The 18683-nt window shown below is 45.9% G+C and overlaps 1 protein-coding gene across 1 annotated transcript in view; it reads right to left on the reverse strand.

The window, feature by feature from the left end:
- Window positions 1-1025: 1025 nt before the first annotated feature.
- The window catches only part of LOC311310184 (piwi-like protein 1), a gene marked incomplete at both ends in the record, with an annotated part of 35314 nt that continues 17656 nt past the window's right edge, over window positions 1026-18683 (reverse strand). The window contains 13 exons of the mRNA XM_084439607.1: window positions 1026-1241; window positions 7837-7984; window positions 8073-8198; window positions 8521-8674; window positions 8824-8894; window positions 9038-9141; window positions 9699-9899; window positions 10158-10230; window positions 10775-10962; window positions 11264-11378; window positions 11748-11751; window positions 12183-12311; window positions 18331-18421. Of these exons, the coding sequence (XP_084295733.1) occupies window positions 1026-1241; window positions 7837-7984; window positions 8073-8198; window positions 8521-8674; window positions 8824-8894; window positions 9038-9141; window positions 9699-9899; window positions 10158-10230; window positions 10775-10962; window positions 11264-11378; window positions 11748-11751; window positions 12183-12311; window positions 18331-18421 (1620 nt within the window). The remainder of the gene's footprint in view (window positions 1242-7836; window positions 7985-8072; window positions 8199-8520; window positions 8675-8823; window positions 8895-9037; window positions 9142-9698; window positions 9900-10157; window positions 10231-10774; window positions 10963-11263; window positions 11379-11747; window positions 11752-12182; window positions 12312-18330; window positions 18422-18683) is intronic.

Below are 18683 nucleotides of genomic sequence, written 5' to 3' on the forward strand. Positions count from 1 at the left end.
GAGGTCAGAGGAGGCCTTGTCCTCTTCATTTGATTCTACATCCCAGGGATCAAGTGTATCGCTGTTAGGGAGGGCCCTGTGTCTGCCTGGATGTTATTAGATGGGGCCTTTTGGAGTGATTGGGCCTCCTCGTCTGAATCAGAGAGGGCTTTCTCCACCTTCTCTTCCTCTTTTCTCTTTTCCCTCTCTGTCTTCTCTCTATCTTCCTCCTCTTTCAGTTTCTCCTCCTCTTTCCTGGCCTCCCTCTCCTCCTCCTCTTGGTATTGGGGCCTCCTCCTCTTCCTCCCTCCTCCTCCCCTCATCCTCCTCCCTCAACTCCCTCCTCAACTCGGCCATCTCCTTTCTCCACGCCTGGCTCGCGCGGGCGCCCCCCGTCGGCGGCCTGGACCGACGCCCGGCGGCCCTCCGAACGGACCCCCGTGCGTACGGGTTTTACCGCGCTCCGGGGGCGATACGGGCCCGTTCCACAAGAGGGCGACCATCCCTGCGGAGCCTGTGAGCGTTGTACGTTGGGGGCGTTGCCGTTCCTGTGGCAGCCGAACTGAAACTTTATCCCAGGAATCAACTGAATCGAGGTCAGAGGAGGCCTTGTCCTCTTCATTTGATTCTACATCCCAGGGATCAAGTGTATCGCTGTTAGGGAGGGCCTTGTGTCTACCTGGATGTTATTAGATGGGGCCTTTTGGAGTGATTGGGCCTCCTCGTCTGAATCAGAGAGGGCTTTCTCCACCTTCTCTTCCTCTTTTCCCTCTCTGTCTTCTCTCTATCTTCCTCCTCTTTCAGTTTCTCCTCCTCTTTCCTGGCCTCCCTCTCCTCCTCCTCTTGGTATTGGGGCCTCCTCCTCTTCCTCCCTCCTCCTCCCCTCATCCTCCTCCCTCAACTCCCTCCTCAACTCGGCCATCTCCTTTCTCCACGCCTCTCTCTCCTTCACCTGTTAAAAAACTGTGGCGGCTGTACACTTTTCGAGGGCTGTATACTCCACTTCCGCGGGCCACTGGGGCCCGCCAAAAATAGGCGGCCAGTCTCTAAAAAGCCGCCCGGGTCCCTGGCTCGCGCGGGCGCCCCCCGTCGGCGGCCTGGACCGACGCCCGGCGGCCCTCCGAACGGACCCCCGTGCGTACGGGTTTTACCGCGCTCCGGGGGCGATACGGGCCCGTTCCACAAGAGGGCGACCATCCCTGCAGAGCCTGTGAGCGTTGTACGTTGGGGGCGTTGCCGTTCCTGTGGCAGCCGAACTGAAACTTTATCCCAGGAATCAACTGAATCGAGGTCAGAGGAGGCCTTGTCCTCTTCATTTGATTCTACATCCCAGGGATCAAGTGTATCGCTGTTAGGGAGGGCCTTGTGTCTACCTGGATGTTATTAGATGGGGCCTTTTGGAGTGATTGGGCCTCCTCGTCTGAATCAGAGAGGGCTTTCTCCACCTTCTCTTCCTCTTTTCTCTTTTCCCTCTCTGTCTTCTCTTTATCTTCCTCCTCTTTCAGTTTCTCCTCCTCTTTCCTGGCCTCCCTCTCCTCCTCCTCTTGGTATTGGGGCCTCCTCCTCTTCCTCCCTCCTCCTCCCCTCATCCTCCTCCCTCAACTCCCTCCTCAACTCGGCCATCTCCTTTCTCCACGCCTCTCTCTCCACCTGTTAAAAAACTGTGGCGGCTGTACACTTTTCGAGGGCTGTATACTCCACTTCCGCGGGCCACTGGGGCCCGCCAAAAATAGGCAAAAATAGGCGGCCGGTCTTACAGCCCTGGTCCTGAATGTTTCAGAGGGCAGATGATAACCTCCTTCTAATCAAGGAGCAGGTGTTCATAACTCTGCATCACTACACTGGTGACATTTTGGTTGTACCGTCTGATCACAACACTAAGAGTTCTAATCTAATTTTTTAACCTATCTGTCTACATGTCTGTCTGTCCATCTCTATCTTTCATTGTCTGCCCGTTTTATTATTGTATCTGAGGCTTCACGTTTGGTGATGGGACCTCAGTGGGTGAGAACAGACATGCTGAATAGACATAAAGATCTAGGCATGGGCAGCATCTTTCCATCCATTTAAAAATAAATATGTATTATTTTATGCCATCCTACATTCAGTCTAGCCCTAACCCTAACCTCAGAGTGCAGGAAGTGTCGGCCAGCTGTGTCGTGTGTCTCCATTCTCAGCGTCAGTACATCCAGTTTGATGGTTCACCTGGGCCAGTAGACTAAGCAGAGCCTCGACCCAAACAAGGTGTCCTGAATGGTCTCCCAGGTCCGCCTTGTACAACTGAACTGTCAGCCCAGTGTTTCAGTGTGGTCTACAAGCTATTCAATAAAACCTGGAGAAAATGATCTGTATCTTGTCTTTACACTTACAGCACACATGCTGCACAAATGGTAACCTTAATTGTATGACACTTGTTTTGTCAAATGCACAAGGGTATCTCTGACTTGGCTAGACTGTGGATGTGGTGACTAGTCCAGGCCAGTCAGCATGGTATAAGCTGCATACAGGTGAGCGGAAGCTGAAACGCTTGTTCCTTGGCTAGGCTCAAGGCAGCTTGCCAGCAGGGTCAGGCCTACGCCGGGAGGTCAGTACATTAGAACCCCCTTAGGCGGGCTGTATGTATCCTAGGTTCTCAAACTTATATTTGTGGTATAGAAAGGTAGAACTTGCTTGGTTGATTATGTAAGTGTGTGTGTGTGGGGTGCTGTTGATTTTCCTCCACACAGCTCTCAGCCATATGTTTCCCCTATGTGGATCTGAAAACAGTGATGGGGATTAAATTAGGTTGCTAAGAGAACTGCTAGTCACCAGAAGCATTCAAGAACATAACCCGTGCTGGAATACTAGTGTATGAACAAATCAATACAGGTAGAGCACATCTACTGACAGGCTGGCTGAATGACTAGAAGACTGACTTGGGACCTCCACTGAGGACATCCCAGTCCTGGCTATGGATCAGTAGTGATGCTCCCCTGCCCCTGTAGTCCAGGCATTTTATGACATAACCTTGAACAAATTGCAACAGAAATTATTTCAACTGTTGTAGTGTCATACATATGTTCTTTATAACATATCAGTTAGTCCCCCAAAATCCCAGTGGTGGAAAGTAATGAAAAATGCAGATGGAAGGTATGTGACAAATATACAAATTTTCGCCTATGTAAAAGAAAAAGGTTTATGCATGTTTTCTTGTCTGATGTCCACACAACACTGTCCCCAATCAACCAGAAACTATATAGGATGCATCACAGTGCATATACAGAAATATATTTTTAATTCTATTGGCATTTGGTGAAGAGAAAAGGGGTGAATGTCACACATATTGCAACAGAAAATCTGACGTGTATTAATCAAATAGCTCAAGAGTCTAGAACCCTGGAGAGGACAGTCTACAACCCTGGAGAACAGTCTACAGCCCTGTAGAGAACAGTAGAACCCTGGAGAACAGTCTACAGCCCTGTAGAGAACAGTAGAACCCTGGAGAACAGTCTACAGCCCTGTAGAGAACAGTAGAACCCTGGAGAGGACAGTCTGAGACGTAGAACCGTCCATAGCAGAGCAGCCAGGTGCTAGAGGGTCCACTTCAGATACCTGTGGGAGAAAATCACACGCGCGCGCACACACACACACGATTAGAGGGTCCACTTCAGGACAGAAGAGAACATGAGCAGGATGATAATAATAATAATAATAATAACTTGCATTCATCATCATCTTCATCATCACATGCCGCCTGATGTGAATTGACAGCTGCTACATGCAACAGAACACTCAAGGCCATGTTTCTTGCATGTGCACCTCAGGCTGCTGCAGTCTGTCTTGCAGGTGCATCTGAAGACCTTAAGAAGTTCTTGTGGAGCTGGTGGTAAGTCCGTCTGGACAGGGACAAGCCTCCCATCATTCTCTTTCCACCCCCATTCTGGTGGCAGGAGTTCATCTACAGGTCCCTTCCACTGTTGCACCTGGTAGTACACACGGAGACTCTGGTACTTTGCTGCTGTTGGTGGTAGACTCTGTGGCTGTACATGAGAAGTGCTGGTAGCCACCTTCTCACAAAAGCGCTTGTATCTTAGACTGTCAAGTCCCTCCCCAGGCTTCCCATTGTACAGGCACAGCCAAGCATTCTCTCCTGCTGACACAATCTCTGCTCTAGAAGCTGACTATGAGTCAAACACTGTAGCTTGCTGATAGAACTCGCTGCTGGCTCTGAACTTCTTGAGGGGAGCTCCTTTCCCAATGCCATAAAGGCAGGACGTAGTGTCACACCCAGCTATAGCATGAATGAAGAGAATGTGAGTGCACACACTGGGACCTAGCTGCTGCTTGACGGACTTGATGTTCCAGATGCGTGGCTTCATGCTTTTCTTGGACTCGTTTGAAGAAGAGGTCATGGGAGTTGAGGTTGGGGTGGTACCTGAGGAGGACGAGCAGATCTGTATCTGTATGTATGTCACCAGAATGGGGGTGGAAAGAGAATGATGGGAGGTTTGTCCCTGTCCAGACAGGCTTACCACCAGCTCCACAAGAACTTCTTGAGATCATCAGATGCACCTGCAAGACTGACTGCAGCAGCCTGAGGTGCACATGCAAGAAACATGGCCTTGAGTGTTCTGTTGCATGTAGCAGCTGTAAAGGATCAGGGTGTGCAAATTCACATCAGGCGGCATGTGATGATGAAGATGATGATGAATGCAAGTTATTATTATTATTATTATTATTATTATCATCCTGCTCATGTTCTCTTCTCTCCTGAAGTGGACCCTCTAATCGTGTGTGTGTGTGTGCGCGCGCACGTGCGTGTGATTTTCTCCCACAGGTATCTGAAGTGGACCCTCTAGCACCTGGCTGCTCTGCTATGGACGGTTCTACGTCTCAGACTGTCCTCTCCAGGGTTCTACTGTTCTCTACAGGGCTGTAGACTGTTCTCCATGGTTGTAGACTGTCCTCTCCAGGGTTCTAGACTCTTGAGATATTTGATTAATACGTATGTCAGATTGTCTGTTGCAATATGTGTGACATTCACCCCTTTTCTCTTCACCAAATGCCAATAGAATTAAAAATATATTTCTGTATATGCACTGTGATGCATCCTATATAGTTTCTGGTTGATTGGGGACAGTGTTGTGGGGACATCAGACAAGAAAACATGCATAAACCTTTTTCTTTTACATAGGCAAAAATTGGAAAATTGGTATACTTTATCTGCATTTTTCATTACTTTCCACCACTGGGATTTTGGGGGACTTTTGATATGTTATAAAGAACATATGTATGACACTAAAACAGTTGAAATAATTTCTGTTGCAATTTTTTCCATATTGACCCCTTTTGTCTCATAAAATGCCTGGACTACTGGGCTAGTGTAGGCCATTGCTAGCCTCTACCCACAAGCCTCCATTACATTGATCATAAGCCTACTAAGAGAATACCAAGGGGAGTCTTGGTAAGGCTTTTATCATCATGATTTATTAAGTCTTTCAAGATACATGATTTGCATTAAAAATATAATCTCTCTCACACACAGTCATGTAATCCAGTAAATCTAACTCCATAAGAAATTGCATTAGGCCTACGTAACTAGCAAGCTAACTATAGCAAACGAAGTCAATGTAGATAGCTAGCTACGTTATCAATTAGCTTAGCTAGCTACGTAACTAGCAAATGTAAATAGCTAGCGAACTAGCTATAGCGTCATTTCCACCACGCCCTTAGAGAAAGGCGATTCGCCAAATAGAAAGTGATTGACAACCGTTTCAGGCGAAATTAGTTTTTGATTGACAAGACGATTGTCAGCCTGTAATTGGCCAAAGTAAAAATTGATTGACAGTTGACCCGCCCCCTCGAAGTCTCCGGCCTGCAGAGATACACACTTGGAGAATTCAGCAGCCTGATGTTAATAGGTCTTGTCAACTCCATATATCATTCCGCAGCGGCACACTTGAGATAGTACCACCTTTTTTCCTCCACGGCCACGAGATAGTGTTATATGAAGAATATCCAATTATTTAGAAAGAGAAAATAAAGAAAGATGCATATTATACACAAAACAAATAATTTTAATGAAATTCGCTTTTGGAAGTGACCTCGTATGCGAGGCAAAGATTGCAGACAGCTACAGTATTTATCAAATGCTCACTAGATGGCGATAAAGGTTTAAGGATAGATCTAATTAGAGGGCTTGTGTGACTCCTCCATGGCGTTCCATAGTACACCAGAGGACCCACCAGCAAATAAGACGTCCTCTAAGAGGTCATAGGCAAGGGGGACTCAAAAAATGAATTATATACATTCTTCTTATGTTCTTATCATCCAGATCGCCTGGTTTGTCATTAGATAATTTATAATTTTACTTTGCTATAGGCCTACTGTCTAATAATCTAATTCTGTTAAATATGTAACAAAGCACCGGTGATGCTGATGCTGTTGGAGTTTACGACACTCTGAAGTCTCTCCTTGGTGAGGGAGGGAGAGGAGAGAGGGAGGGAGAGAAGAGAGGGAGAGAAGAGAGGGAGGGAGAGAGGGACCAGTCTGAAAGTAAGTGCCCACAGTGCTCAGCTGGATCATGGTGTTATGATGAGCTATTAATGTTGTTATTGTGATAATTTATCTGTGTTACATTATGGAGAATTTGACTACTGTTTCTATGTCGAGGACTACGGATGGAGTAGTCTAGCCTTGTGCTAAATAGTTTATCCTTAGTTTATCTTTAAATAGTAGTTGAGCCTTGTGCTAAATCCGTCTTTTTGTGTGTTGGCTGTAAGCCGACACACCAAGGAGACGGAATCCTTTTTGTCCGTGCCTCTTGCGTCGTGTTGTTGACCTGCAATTCCATTGCTGCTACCACAAGAGGCAGTAGTCCCAGAACATCAAAACCAAAAGACTCCACTGACCCCTACATGCATAGTTTCTCTCCCTATCTGCGTGTGTGTACGGGGTGTGCAGGGGGGGGGGGGGGGGTTGGGGGCATTGGCAGTAATAACAATGTCGGAGAAGACCCTGTGCAAGACCCCACGGTATGCTACTGCAGTATAGACAGACAGTCCTCATTACAATAGGAGTAGGACACTTCAAATCCTATAGTAATTCATTTTTGTATAGGATGTGATGCACCAGTCGCTCTACGCCTATGTGGTTTATTTTCAGTGATTAGACTGACTGTTGACTGGCACAGCTTCAGGTGGTGATGGAGAAATGAGCTTAATGTATTGATGCTTTTTTGTGCGTGACTGTAAGCCAGCGCACCTAGTATAGCGTTCGTCCGGTCATCACTCCCTCCCTCCCTCCCTCCCTCCCCTCTGTTACAGCGGACAATGTTGGCCTGCATTTCTCTGTTGGCACCACAAGAGGCAGTAGTCCCAGCACACCAAAATCAAGAAGGACACCAAAATCAACCCGCCGATCTACACTGCACAAGTAGAGTAGTGGTGAGAGCATTGGACTCCCACCCTGGAGACTGGGGTTGAAGACCCGGTGGGGATGACTTTATGGGACATTACCCCAAACCTCCACATGTTCATCCTTTCACTCCAACCTTTACCCCTTGCCTCATAGATCAGATCCTGTCCCAACCCCAACCCATATTCTAACCCCAACCCACACTAGGGACTGGAAGAAGGACACCAAAACCCACCCACCGATCTCCACGGCACAAGTAGAGTAGTGGTGAGAGCATTGGACTCCCACCCAGGAGACCGGGGTTCCTGGTGGGGATGACTTTATGTTATCATCAGTGTAACTGCTTTAGCCACTAACCGCTACCATTAATGTTATGGAAGCTGCTGCTAGTTGTTGTGAGCCCATGAGCTAACTGGCTATCCCGCTCTTATTGTGCTGGATTAGCATTAGCACCCGGCCTACCTGCCAGTTGTAGTACATGTGGCAGAGTTTGTAGGTCAGCCACTGCATGTGGTAGGGATTGAGGCCGCTGTTGTCGTACACCACGTTGTAGTGGGTCGGAGAGACGCTGCCCATGCGGACCGCCTGGCTCACGATGAAGAAGTCGTACCTGCGAACGGAGGGTAGTCAGTCTGGAGTCAGACCAGGGCGGACATGTTTGATTGGATTGACCGGAGTGATTAGCGGGGTCGGCGTACCACTCGGGGCGGGTGACCTCGGTGTCCACAACGGTCCCGGGGGAAGGGTTGGCCAGCTTGCCGTCGATACGGGCGAAGAACCTGGAGCTGATACGCTTCTTCACCACCACCACGGTCAGCTTGGGCCTGGGGGCGACAATGGAGGAGAGGACAGGATCAATGGGGGCGCCCCCCGGTGGCTCCTCGGTTAAGGCGCGAACCGCGTTAAGGCTAGTCCTTATCGCAGCGGCCCAGGTTCGAATCCGTCTAGGCCCTTTGCTGCGTATCCTCCCCTCTCTCTCTCCCACTTTCCCCATCACTCTACACTGTCTTATAGCCTATAAAAGCACAAATACCCCCCCAAATATCTTTAAAATATCTTAAAAAGAACAGTATCAATGATGGGAGACGAGCAGGTTGAAATGGCACAGCAGCCAGTGTTACTCTACGCCTCCAAGCTGGCTCTTACGCGTAGTCCTGGCCGATGGACTTGATGGACTCCATGATCTGGGGCACCTCGTAGTTGACCACGCTCTGCAGCATGCCGTCCCCCACGCCGTCACGGTAGATGATGATGCGCGATGGCAGGCAGTTGTTGTACTTCAGCCAGGACTTCAGCGCACCTGGGCGAGAGTGAAGATACGGACCATAAGCGAGGGTGATTACTTCCATCTTATTCATTCAGCCCAAGTCGACTTAGGGACGAGGGTCAGATGGGTGTTGAAAATGGAGCCTGTCCACTGTGGATGGTTTTTATATCGACTGAACTCACCCTTCAGCCGCTCCTTCAGTCCGTCCATGATCTCTTGGCCGCGGTCTTGGAGCACGCACTTGGAGTACCATCTGGAAAACCGCTCTGTTCATTAGCGAGCATCCTATAGCACGGCTAGTGCGGTCACTGAGCTACAGAATGTGCAAGGGGAAAATTGCAAACTGACGAGCAACGTCGCCAAAATGGCGGCTGGGTGGTTAATGTCAGCCCCTACCTGGACATGCCCTGGTTGAGACTGGCCACCAGGGCACCGATGGACCTCTTCCCAGCAGAAGTGTCGTGGTAACAGTCAATACCGATCACCATCAGCTGCTTGAGCTGTGGAGCACGAGAGAGATGCCAGACTGGTACAACTACAACAGTTTATGAGTGGAATCAGGGATGTTAACAGTTAATCGACTATCGATTAATTGGCGCTAAGAATTTACTCGAGTAAGATTTGGTTACTCGATTAATTGCTTGTTAATGGAACAGATTTTTTATTTTTTTTAAACAAACGTTATCAACGGGAGTTGCGTGAAATGTAATCCTGATGGTCTGACTGCACATGAGGGCGCCACGCCACGTAGTCAAGGCTAAATTGGGATGCCGGGAAATTTCAAAGATACAGCGGAAGACGACAAAAGTGAAGCGAGCAAAGTGCAGTCCGGCGTGGGACGTTCTTATCAATGAATCGACTATAGTTTGTTAAGGTTAACAGTTATCGATTAATGAAATTCCTTGAAATTTGAAACCCTAAGTGGAATGTCAGATTTTCAATACATACCGATAATTCAGCTCATGAATTGAAGTTAAGGGTCTAATTAGGCAGGGTCTAATTAGGGTCCAACTGCTGTCCTAGAACTGAGGTGAGGGTGGGGGGGTGTGACACTCACTGGGATCTCCACACTCCACAGCTCTCCTCCCATCTTGCAGTTCATCTGCAGGGCGATCTTGGTGGCCACGGTCATGAGCGCCCCGGGCCGGCCGAGGGTGCGGGACAGCACACACTGGCTGGGCGTGGGGCAGTCCACACACAGGTACTTCTTCACACTGTCATACTTGTCCTTCCTGTTGCTGGGCAGGACCACCACCACCTGAAGAAGAGAAGAAGCAGTTTCTGAGTTACAATCCCGAACCCCTCACCCAAACAACACCAGTTACACTCCGGTGCTGATTGACAGCTGCTAAAACAAATATTGATTGAATGAAAGAGAGAGAGAAAGAGAGAGAGAAAGAAAGAGAGAAAGAAAGAGAGAAAAAGAAATAGAGAGAGAAAGAAAGAGTAAGAAAGAAAGAGAGAGAGAAAGAAAGAAAGAGAGAGAGAGAGAGAAAGAAAGAGAATGGAGACGGACCATCTGGGTGCCCTCTCTGACGTTCTGCTGCAGGGCCTTGAGGAGAGACTCCTGCCGATCTTCGTACTGAATCCTGGATACAGGACAACCACTGATTCACCATCTCAGAATATCATGTAATACCTTCCTAAAGCTGCATAGTTATTATGCTTGCTGTAGCATAGCCATACAGGTGTAGAGCTGAGTCACTTATCCCTCTCCATTTATCATAGCAATACTAAAATCTGATGAAAATCTTACATACTGCATCTTTAATTGGGAACATTCACAGCAGGGCTCATTACCGGGTTCATAAAGACATTACTAAATGAAATGCATGGACTTAAGTACTTCAAGCATTATTTTTTCGTTTTCAACGACCTCACTCATTGATTGCAGCTAAAAAAAATAATCAGGTCACTGATAAAAATCTGTGGCACTGTCCATGGTGCTGAAATGTCTTTTTAAGCACTTTGTTATAAAAAGGGCTATTTTCAAGGTATTCCAGTACTTGATTTCCCCCTCAAAATTCAAACACCTTGTGCAAACCCTGTCATTGTTATAAGCGCTGCTTGTTGACACTCCACTAGATGGTGCCGTTGCCTTGTCCGATAACATCCCAGTGTGAGAGAACTTACATGACGGCCCTCTGCATGCGGACGCCCAGCGGCTGTGCCACCTTGTGGAGGGTCTGGAGGAGTGTCTGGGCCTCGTCCGCGTTGCGGCTCGTGTGAAACATGATCCAGTTCTCCAGGGGGCGGCTGCTGATCAGAGGTATCCCTCTCATCTCCTTGGACCAGTCGGCCGCCCAGGGGTTGTACTCGTACTGGGAGAAGCACACACTTTGATTAGTAGCAGTCTCGCATCGCCAGACCCATCTCCATATTTCACCTTCAGTCTCTACGGCCCAAAACTCTGGAACAAGTTGCCTGATGACCTGAGACATTCCACAATGTCTCAGTGTTGCATGTGTACAATGTTTTTTTGTTTCCCTCTGGAATATGTAGAGAGTGGGTCATATGCCCACCTCCCTTGTTCTCTGTAAAGCGCATTGTGTTGCCTCTGGGTATGAAATGCGCTATACAAATAAAGTTTTGATTGGTTGATCTGTATTGGTGGAGTCGCACCGTTCTGGGCCCCTGGACCATCCTCTCAGCAGGGAGGACTCTGCCTGTGAGGCTCAGCAGTTTGTTGTCAAAGTTGAGGCCCCAGGTGTTCATCTCCCTCTGGGCTTCGGTGTTCCTGAGAAACAGAGGAGGTCCATTACACTGTGTCCTAACTGCTTCCGACGTGAGCAACAGAACGCGACATCGCATGTTTGCTGTCCTAACTGAAACCGTTAAATGTCCTGTTCCGTTACGTCATTTGTCTATATTCCCAACTGAAGACAGACGCCTGTCAACGTGAGCGACAGGAGGAAAATAGGAACAGGGCTAGCGTCAAAAGGGCAGTTAAAACGTCTCTTCGCGCTGCGTCGCTCTCGTCCAGTTAGGACATAACAATAGAAAACAAAGCAATGGAACGCATCTTGTCACCAACGCTCGCTTGCGTCGCGTGTAGTTAGGACACAGTGTTAGAAGTTGTGATACATCCAGGCTATGCTGTTCGTACCAAGCTGGGAGGGAGTCACAAGCCATAGAAGATAGATCACGTTTAGTGTTAATAAAACCATGCTATAAATAGGCTCTTTGCACAAGCTGCACAACTTCCTGAAATTCTACAGGCATATTTATTTCCTGTCCTATACCATTGGATGGAAGTGATAAATCAGGTGTGCGGCAGACCCAGCGCACACCTGATTAATCACTTAATCCAATCATATTGGACAGGAAATAAAGATGCCAAGTGACTTTCAGTAAGTAGTGAAGCTGGTGCACAGAGCCTATCTGATAACGTTACGACAGTGCACTTACCCGCAGAGCCTGTGGGGGTGCAGTTCCGAGAAAACGCTATGTATTGCTTTAATATAGGGTGGTAACCTTGGCTCATCTTCCAAACTACACGCACACACATTTGTCTTGATCACAGCTGTAAATGAACACATACCAGTCTTTGACTCCTTCACATGTTCTATAGCCTGCTGGGTGTTGATTCCTGCATCATGAAAATCACGGCGGCTTCGACCTCGCTCTCCAAGTTTCACTTGCTGAAATCCTGCCGATATCTTTAGAACAGCTATGGAGGCCAAACATGAGAAGGGGAATAAGGCAGTTGATCAGAACAATACCAATCTTATTTGGTTAGTCATGGGGTAGATTAATCATTGAGGTTTAATCAATGTATTGTTGCCCAATTGGGAAAGCATTATGTATTATTTTAACATTCTGTCAAATAAAATCAGTTAATCAGTATAACATTAATATTTCTTTAGATATCATTATTTTATTAGTGTCATAGGTTAGATGTATCATGTGTTATATATAAGCAGAGGTGCAAACCGATCACAGGTGACAAAGGTGACAAACATACAAACTCATACAGATGTGGGAACATAAGAATGTAACTTGCTGCAGCATTTCACGTCGCGGTATTTGGCAGGGAAATCCCGTTGGAAATCTCGTGGGATTTCAGACGGGTGTTATTTCGTTTTAGTGATGCACCACCGCCAGGTGGCGTCTTTGAGTAGATTTAGCAGGCTGGGCTCTGTGTTTTTCTCCTATAGTCTACGAATGAAGCATCATTAAATTTCACATTCTTTAATTTAAATGCTCTGTTGTAAAGCACTTTGAGCTGAAGGTATCTGTATGAAAGGGGCTATACAAATAACGTTTAATTGTTATTATTACCTTGTTCTCAAACACATGTTTTATCCACCTCGATGTAATTTAATTATTACGAACACCTATAATATATCTAGGCCTACAGTAGCCTATCTATCTCGGCAACTGACGTCGGGTCAAGACGTGGTGTCTGTTAAGTCAAATGCGCAAAATAACAGTATTGTAAATATATTTGTTAGTAAAGATATGGTGAACGTGAGGGTTTTGCGTTTTGTTTCTGGAACGCATTCAACTGTTAGGCTACTCGTAAACCCCGGAAGTAAATTTGAAGCCAGGGCACCAGCTAATGTAGCCAAGTCTGAGCGCAGTAGGCTATATGGCTTCAGCACGATACAAAGACAAAATAAGCTTGATCGGAGGTGTGGATCCATACAAAATTGAAATAGTCGCCATGAGTAAAGATCACTCATTGCCAATCATATCCGGACATTAACTATCTTGTGCATAGCGGCAGGTTTGACAGTGAGACATCAACCGATAATTGTAATAATGCGATTATTGAAATGGTCTTGTGAACGCCTTTATCTGATTTCCAAAATCGGGGTAAGGTCCATAGGACGATTGTGGGTTTTCATTTGCACATAACTATATTTTAATAAAACATTGAAGTCCGCCTGTCAATGACTTTCCCTAAAATTGTGTTCTGTTGCACCCCCTATTGTTAAATTATAAATGAAAAAAACATACACAATATGTTGTTATTTGAATGATCTTGAATATATATATTCAAGATCATTCAAATAACAAAATATCGTGTATGTTTTTATTTATGTATACCGGCCGCCAGCTGTTCAATGAACGGCTATAGGGCTATAGGGAATGCGCAGTTTCGCGCTGGCTACAGCCTATTATATGCACAGTTTCGCGCTATGTAGGCTATTATAAATAGGCCTAAGTATTATTCATTGAGGGAGCTTGGACTCGCTGGGGAATGGTGGAGAGACGCAGAGCCTCCCCAGACGCGACATCTCCAGTTGGCTGTGTATTTGAGCTGCCGTCTCAACCGTGCGTATAAGAGCAGAGCGCATCATATAGCTACAACTAGTAGCCCATAGCCATTAAAACGGCTTATTGTTTTATTCATATATCAACTAGATAATTCGATAATAATGAGTAGCCTAGTAGGCTATAAAATGAATTCAATAGGGCAAGCCTTAAGTTGTAGCCTAGGCTACAGTACAATCACAAGACGCATAGGCCTAGCCTATCGTAAAAAGCGTTGCGTTCTCATAGGCCTATATTAACTTAGATAATTATTAATTATGCTCAGGTCATAATGTCCGTTGAAAATAATTCCCTCTAAGCAGAATTTGAATTGTATTAAAATAGGAAATGATTCCTTCTAGGTCTATATAAAAAAAAACATTTTTCTAATGTGTAGCCTATAGGCGATGAACAAAAAAGCCACAATGTAGCCTGCTTAGCGAGCGAGAGGGCAGTCTACCATAAAGTGTATAACCATAATGTAATATATCTAGACTACATGCATTGTGGTATTTCTTTATATAGCCAATTGTTTCTCAATAAACAGTTAGCCTAAGTCATCCTCTGAGTCCGAATGTAGGCTAATAGACCGGCAGCTCTAAATGCCTTCCCAATCAATGAGACATGGTTGTAAAAATGATGTTTTATTGATGAAAAGGGTAAAACTGAAGAGTCATTGCATTGATCGATGCAGTCCGCTACCAGCAAACACTGAAAATACAGGTCCTCCAGCGAACCTGGACTAGACTATTGTAACCCCCCCCCCCCCCCCCAAATTCTTTTATATTCAAATAAACTGGATGAACCGGTTCCTAGCCCTGGATCGTGGGAGGGGGGTAGCCTGCGTTAGCGGGTGCTTTGCCATGACCGGCCATTGAATTTATGTGTTGCCATTCATTTAAACCACCATCTCATCTAAATCCGTGTATGGTTCGTTCTTTGGTTTTTCTGTTTCAAAACGAAATTGGAAAAAACAAAAAACGAGTGAATTTTCGTTTTTCCGTTTTGGTTTTAAAACGAAAAAAGAGAAAAACCAAACCGAGAAAAACCGAGATGATTTGGTTTGGTTTTTCAAAACGGAAAAACCAAAAATCAGAAAAACTAACTCTGTGTGGTTTGTTTTGGTTTGCGTTCGGTGTACGCTCGGCGCATATACCGGCTGCTGCCGGGTGGGCGTCATCTGCCTGTCATCCATGGACTGACTATGAAACGTGCCTAACCCCCGAGTCGCTCTGGCTCCTTCAGACCGTAACACATCTAGAAATCACCAGGGGGGTGGTTATTCTACCTACGGCTCTGGGAACAAAGGGTGCTGTTCCTAAATAAACTAGGTTGATGCAAACTTTTGGCTTCTTCGATCAGTCCATTTTGAGGCAGCATTCCAGGGTGCTGAACCGATCGACACATGCGTAGCCTACAGCATTCATAATTGGCTACGTTGTTGATGGAAAATACTCTTTTACATTCTAAGTGCCTTATATATATTTCATATATTTTCATTTATGAATCACCAGTGACAGGCCTACTTGTGTTCCCCACAAAAGTGCCATTGCGCACGCAGTAGAATGTCTGACTCTGAAAACATCAACTGACGCAAATAATGTAGGCCTACAATAACCCTGATAAAAAATCGGAAAATAAATTAAATGGAAAAAAAAAGAAATAACATTACATGATGCCGTGACCCCAACAAACATAATGGGGAAAACGCTGAGATATGCATGGAGAGCAGGAGTCGAAGCCATGCCCACCAAATATCAACAGCTCACAGATGCACGGGACAATGTGACAGGTAGGGTAGAAATAATAGCAAAGGACACATTCAAGATGGCACAACAAACAACATGTATAGGCAACAAAAATGGCCCATATGATAGAGTATGAATACATGGCCAACCGTGGTGGCCTGATACCCAATGCACCAACTCCCCGTTGCTCGTGTGTGTGATGACAGACTATCCAACAGCTATCCAAATGGCAATCACATCCAATTACGCACAGCTAGGGCTATTGGTTAATGCAGACTATTGTATATAATGATCCGGGGGTAGTTACACACATTTGATGGGGATGAACTACTGTATCTTATACTGTATGTCCATTCAAATAAGGGATGGTTGCAGAATAATCATGGTCAAACCTGTTCCATCTCGCGGGCGGGTCCAGTGGGGACAACACCGAAAAATATGCACTACAAGGTCTACCTTGGTCCAGGTGTACCGCCGTCCGACAGCTTAATTATTTAAGGACATTATTTATTGGACATTATTTGCGTCAGTTGATGTTTTCAGAGTCAGACATTCTACTGCGTGCGCAACGGCACTTTTGTGGGGAACACAAGTAGGCCTGTCACTGGTGATTCATAAATGAAAATATATGAAATATATATAAGGCACTTAGAATGTAAAAGAGTATTTTCCATCAACAATGTAGCCAATTATGAATGCTGTAGGCTACGCATGTGTCGATCTGTTCAGCACCCTGGAATGCTGCCTCAAAATGGACTGATCGAAGAAGCCAAAAGTTTGCATCAACCTAGTTTATTTAGGAACAGCACCCTTTGTTCCCAGAGCCGTAGGTAGAATAACCACCCCCCTGGTGATTTCTAGATGTGTTACGGTCTGAAGGAGCCAGAGCGACTCGGGGGTTAGGCACGTTTCATAGTCAGTCCATGGATGACAGGCAGATGACGCCCACCCGGCAGCAGCCGGTATATGCGCCGAGCGTACACCGAACGCAAACCAAAACAAACCACACAGAGTTAGTTTTTCTGATTTTTGGTTTTTCCGTTTTGAAAAACCAAACCAAATCATCTCGGTTTTTCTCGGTTTGGTTTTTCTCTTTTTTCGTTTTAAAACCAAAACGGAAAAACGAAAATTCACTCGTTTTTTGGTTTTTCCAATTTCGTTTTGAAACAGAAAAACCAAAGAACGAACGATACACGGATTCATCTAGACTACTTCTGTTGCTGCATTTTTACATTTATGCTTTCATGATTTTAGAGCGCAATAAACATTTTCCAGGATTCCAAAAAGTCCATCCATTCATCCAACTTTGTTCTGAGCGCAGCGCAGGCTGGTATCTACTGTCAAGGATCACGACTGATGCACTCCCTTAACACGTCTCTTCCCAGACCATCAAGAGAATTTCAATATGAAAGACCTTGGGATTCCAGGAGTCAAGGCCGTTTCAGACGGGGAGCGACATTCCGCCTGCGTTCTGCTCGGAGCGGGGGACGCACGCGTCCTGCGCGCAACGGGGCAAGCTGACTACAATTCAGCTCTTGTCGCGGGCGGGCGCGCAGCCTAGTTCCATATGAGAACACTCCTCGGTCCAATTCCGTATAGTAGATCAGCCTGTGTACTTTCAACGAATGTATTATTAGACATAATATCATAATAATATATAAAGCCTTCAACGACCTCCTGCTGCCTGCCTGATGGTCTCAGGGCTAAAGAGACCGCGCGATCATTCCTCTAGCTGCTTTGCTGCTAATGCGAGTTCGTCTCCGTTCCTGCCCGAGAAACAGAAGTTGAACTTATAGCATCAAAATAGCTACAGGAATCATCGTTGTAAAGTTAGCTATCTGCTTTTTAGCCACCGACAGCTACCGTTAATATTATGGAAGCTGCTGTCGTGAGCTAACGTGCTATCACGGTCTCATCGTGCAGCTTCACAGCCTGCTATTAGCAGACAGCAAAGTTGACAAAATCACACTTGCACATCATTAGAATTCCAACCATTTATATGGGATTTATCATTCAACTAAACATGGAACCTGAATACTACCTGATATTTCAACCTGCTGCCATCTGTGATCGGCGCGTCTGCTTGTTTGAGTCATGAATATCTTACGCAGTTATATTCCATGTAGTGTCCCAAAACTGTTAAATCATTCCCCATGTAGTTCACTATGAGTCGCACTCAATACATCCATGGTAATAGGGAGGGAGTGAGTGAACCATTTCAAACACATCTCTGGTCATCTCCGTTAGCCATCTTACTCGTCCTGATGCCATGTTCCATATGAGAACACTCAGTTAGCCTAATGTATTAAACTTCTACTTGTCCCGACAGTTAACAGATATAGACCCGGCGACAGTTACAGAGATAGAAACTATAAATAGATAGGCTTTGTTCGTAATAATTAAATTACAACCAGACAGACAACAAGGAGTTTGAGAACGGTAGGCTAATCTAATGTGCGAGCCAGCAATGGGTCAATGAGTGGTATTACTGCGCCCCTATGGGCAGGCGAGCGGTGGTGCGGAATGACGTAAAGCGCCTGTTAGAATACCGCGGGTCAAGTTACATTCTTATGTTCCCACATCTGTACATAAACTGATCAAACAAATGACCTATTTTGGATTAAAAACGGCTATTTTCACCTAAAGGTGACAAGTCTGCACCCCTGTATAAGAACATGGTACCTTCAGAAGCCACCGCTCCTGGAGCCGTCCTCTGTCGACCTCGTCCAACCAGCTCGCTCTCGGACGGAGGGGGGATCGCCTGAGCCACTTCCTGAGAGGGGGTCTTCAGAAAAGCACAGAATCAATAGGGCTGGGTTTAAAAACACATCAATACTACAGCTGGGTATCGATACCCATTTCCAAAAATGAATGCATCATTGAATGAATTAATGAACTATTCATTCCTTCATTTATTCATTCATTAAATAAAATATCGATTTTGGGATTCATGAATCGATTCAGAATCAAATGATTCAGAATCGATTCATGAATCCCAAAATCGATCTTTTATTTAATGAATGAATAAATGAAGT

The sequence above is a fragment of the Borostomias antarcticus genome, assembly GCF_949987555.1.
Source record: "Borostomias antarcticus genome assembly, chromosome: 6".
Lineage (NCBI taxonomy): Eukaryota > Metazoa > Chordata > Actinopteri > Stomiiformes > Stomiidae > Borostomias > Borostomias antarcticus.